The sequence below is a fragment of the Arachis hypogaea genome, chromosome 13 (genome assembly GCF_003086295.3).
Source record: "Arachis hypogaea cultivar Tifrunner chromosome 13, arahy.Tifrunner.gnm2.J5K5, whole genome shotgun sequence".
Classification (NCBI taxonomy): Eukaryota; Viridiplantae; Streptophyta; class Magnoliopsida; order Fabales; family Fabaceae; genus Arachis; species Arachis hypogaea.
In genome coordinates this window covers 3,561,831-3,566,158 of record NC_092048.1, presented here as the reverse complement: position 1 = coordinate 3,566,158, position 4,328 = coordinate 3,561,831, and the positions used below count along the sequence as shown (strand labels likewise).

The 4,328-nt window shown below is 31.2% G+C and overlaps 1 protein-coding gene across 1 annotated transcript; it reads left to right on the top strand.

Annotated features, from left to right (window-relative positions):
• Positions 1-2,016: 2,016 nt before the first annotated feature.
• On the top strand, positions 2,017-4,328 carry LOC112736522 (F-box/kelch-repeat protein At5g60570). The gene is made up of 3 exons (XM_025786025.3): positions 2,017-2,248; positions 2,480-2,542; positions 2,661-4,328. Exon 3 carries the CDS (start codon positions 2,866-2,868, stop codon positions 4,054-4,056), a length of 1,191 nt encoding a protein of 396 aa, XP_025641810.1. The 5' UTR covers positions 2,017-2,248; positions 2,480-2,542; positions 2,661-2,865; the 3' UTR covers positions 4,057-4,328.

Below are 4,328 nucleotides of genomic sequence, written 5' to 3'. Positions count from 1 at the left end.
TTAGAGTAATAGAATTTATTGTTATCTTCTTGTATATATATATATATATATATTTTTTTTTTTTTCTTTTTTTGAAGTTTTGTTCCTTTGTTGGGTTTGTATGGCATTTTATGGATGTTTTGATTTTCGTTTGTGGGTATTTTGTTTTTTTCTTGTGAGTGTTTTGGTTTTTATATGTTTTTATCCACCACATAGTTGTCTAAATCTACTTTAGAAAGAGATATAGTAATATATTTTTCAAGTTGTAGTGTTGTTTATGTTGGTATCCAATGGGGAAAAAAAATTTAGACATAAATAATTTTTTAGTAAGAAGTGTTGCTAAATATATAGTTTGTTAATCTATAATTTGGGTTGTATTTATTTGCTTTTTAACATATTAAGATATGATATATAGCTTTTTGAGTTTAAATATTATGTATTATTATTATTAATATGAATGCTTTTATATTATTATTAAATCAAATGTTTGGAGTTTATGAATTAGTATGTGATTCCATACTAAATTATTGAGTCAAACACTTTCACTAATATGATAAAAGATGTGAATACTCATATAATTAAATTTGTTTAATACTAATAATACTTATAAATTAAGTCTTATTATTTTGATTTATAAGTTCAATTTAAGTTATTCTGAGTTAAAAATTAGCAAAACAGAAATTATAGTGATTAACTATCAAAATAATAGATAACTTAAATTTTTGTCAATCAATAACAATGTGAAATCATTTTATTATTACCTATATAATTTATAAGGTATTAAATTTAAGAGAATCAATATAGTACCTTATATAATGAAATTACAAAATATCAATTCCATTGTAGTATGTATGGTTGAAAAATTAACATGTTTTTCTCGTTAATTTAAATTAGTTATTTTTAAATTTAAAAAATTTAAAAAATATTAAATAATTAATGAAATCAACTATATTATGTATATACAAAATGCAGTTTGCAAATTAGCTACCTGTATTGAATATATATTAAAATACAAAATATAAATTGACACAAATATATAATAAATAATTTAGTAGTTGATTTTTTATATATATGTATTATTTTTGCATTTCAATAAAAAATACCATTATCTTTATGGTTGAAACTCATATAGAGTTATTAATTATTCTTATGTGAAGTTAATACTCAATAACGGTCACATAACTATTAACTTCATATAAAATATTGTATCTAAGTCTTCACTTTTATATGATAAATAATTTAACATATTTTACTGAATTATTTAATATAATATATATAAGTATTTTAACTATTATTTTCGTATAGAGTAATATTAGGTATTTTTTTCACTTATATCACTTATTTAAAAAATATTTTAAATCTAAATCTTAAATTATAAACTCTTAATTTTAAATTTTAAATTTTAAATTTATATTTTAAAATTATTTAATATTGATTAACTATAAGTTAGTTCCATATATTTTGTTTTCTTAGAAGTGGTCAACTTTATATAAAGAAAGGAATAACTTGACAGATCCCAAAATATTTAAATCTAAATAGGAAGTGGACTATGTCTAAAAAGAATTTATTTTTCTTATTAGAGTAAATCCATACTCCAAAAGAGAAAAAGAAAAGTGAAAGTGTGGAATACCCTAAAACGTAGGGTGAGGGCAACAACAACAATAAGCACCATTTTGAGAAATTAGATTATTTATAAGAAAAAATTTCAAATGTACTGAGAATATCGATGTTTCAATTATTTTAACCGTCGATTTTAATTAATATATATTATAGGAAGAGTTTAAAATGTATCAGAAACATTGGTATTCCAATTGTTTTAACCGTTGATCTGAATTATAAGAAATATATATAGTATATATTAATTGAAATCAACAGTTAAAACAACTGAAACACCAATATTCTTGGTACACTTAAAATTTTTTTTATATTATATATATTTTTTATAATTCAAATTAACAGTTAAAACAACCGGAACACCGCTGCTCCGGTTACACTTGAAACTCATCCTTTAAATCACTCTTATATTGTTATTTCTCAATTTTCTACTTATTATTATTAGTTTCTAGTAAGTAAAGTTTAGTATCAAACTCTCTCTCTCTCTCTCTCTCTCTCTCTCTCTTCCATCACATCACTTTCTTCCCTTTTTCTCTCACTTCCTCCTTCGCCGGTTTCCGGCCGAAAAACCATGTTTTGACGGCGCCCCAATTCCGGCGGAATCATGCGGCGGTTCCACCCTACCTTAGATCCGCTCCTTTTCTTTCATTTCCAGGTACCTCGCACGCTATTTTTATTTTAAAATTTTTCTTATCTCTCTGTTAATTGTTTTTGGAAATTCGTCTTTTTTGGTTCCGGACTTGTTTTTTTTATTCTTCAATTGGATCAGAGCTTGCCCTTTATATCAAAGTTTGATTTTTTTATTTTTATTTTTTTGGGATGTTTTGCCTTTGCATGCAAATTGGTTCACTTTGTTGTTGTTGTTGTTGCTGTTATGAATTTGCAGATGATTCTGCCCCTTTAGCTGGAAATTCAGAAAAAAGGAATAAAGAATATTGCTGATTTTCTGGTATTTTCAGAATTTCTAGTATTTATATTGCTTATTGATTTGTTTTTGTTGTTATTTTATTTATTTGTTTATTTTTGCATTTTAGTTCCTATTTTTATATGAGGTTATGGTTTTCCAGTTAACGTGCAAATTGGGTGAAGACCCTGAAAGGGATGATTTTTTTTAGCATAAGGTGATTACATATTCTAAAATGGAGTTTCTGAAATTGATGGAAAGAATAAAGAGATAGAGATTAGCGGCATGCCCATATTGGGATTTGGGTATAAGCTGCATGTGAAAGAATTGTGCAGTTTTTGGTTTGGAAACAGTGAAGAGTTGTTAACATGACAAAGAAATTACGGTCTGATTCTTCCATACAAGAGGATGATGAGAAAGTGAGTAGCTTTGTGAGGATGGATTCAAGGGAAGGAGTGAATGATGGTTTTTCTAGGAATGGACCAAGTGATTCGCTTCTCCCTGGTCTTATTGACGATGTTGCGCTTAATTGCCTTGCTTGGGTTAGTAGATCTGATTATACTTCACTATCATGCATAAATAAGAGGTACAACTTGCTGATTAAGAGTGGCTATTTATCTGAGTTGAGGAAGAAATTGGGAATTGTTGAGTTGGAGCATTTGGTTTATTTAGTTTGCGATCCGAGAGGGTGGGAGGCATTTGATCCTAAGAGAAATAGGTGGGTAGTGCTACCTAGGATACCTTGCGACGAGTGTTTTAACCATGCAGACAAGGAGTCCTTGGCTGTGGGCAGTGAGCTGTTGGTTTTCGGCCGTGAATTGATGGATTTTGCCATTTGGAAGTATAGCTTGGTTTGTCGTGAATGGGTGAAGTGTGAGGGCATGAACCGACCTCGCTGTTTGTTCGGATCTGGCAGTCTTGGTTCGATTGCTATCGTTGCTGGTGGAAGCGATAGGTATGGAACTGTTCTAGATTCTGCTGAGTTGTATGACTCTTCATCGGGTACATGGGAATTGTTACCACACATGCATACGCCGCGTAGATTGTGCTCTGGTTTCTTTATGGACGACAAATTCTACGTGATTGGTGGAATGTCGAGTCCTACTGCTTCATTGACTTGTGGGGAGGAGTATAATCTTAAGACAAGAAGTTGGCGGAAAATCGAGGGCATGTATCCGTATGTCAATGGGGCTGCTCAAGCACCTCCACTTGTGGCGGTGGTGGATAATCAATTGTATGCAGTTGAGCATCTAACCAACATGGTGAAGAAATACGACAAGGACAGTAATTCATGGAGCGAATTGGGAAGACTTCCAGTTCGGGCCGATTCTTCGAACGGATGGGGCCTGGCTTTCAAGGCTTGTGGAGAGAAACTTCTTGTTGTTGGCGGACAAAGAGGTCCAGAAGGCGAAGCTGTTGTACTGAATTCATGGTGTCCTAAAACAGGTGTCAGCAATGGAACCATCGATTGGCAGGTACTTGGCGTGAAGGAGCACGTCGGAGTGTTTGTGTACAATTGCGCCGTTATGGGTTGGTCCGGGGAGATGCGTCTAGATTGACTCAACCGTGGTGCGGGTAACTTAGCTTTGAAGGGGGTTCTTCTATGTTCATTCATCTCATTTACTAAGTTAATTGTTGATGGGGTAGCATTCCCTAGATGAGAATTTCGGGTTCTTTTCTTTTTTAACATGGCTTATTTGGATGTGTTTCTTACTTTCACGGTCCATAATTTTTATCTGCTTTTGATGAGATTACTGAGTAGGCTTACACAGATATGTTCTGCTATCCAACTTATGTAAACCAATAAAAACAAGGGAGTTTCACTGTTTAA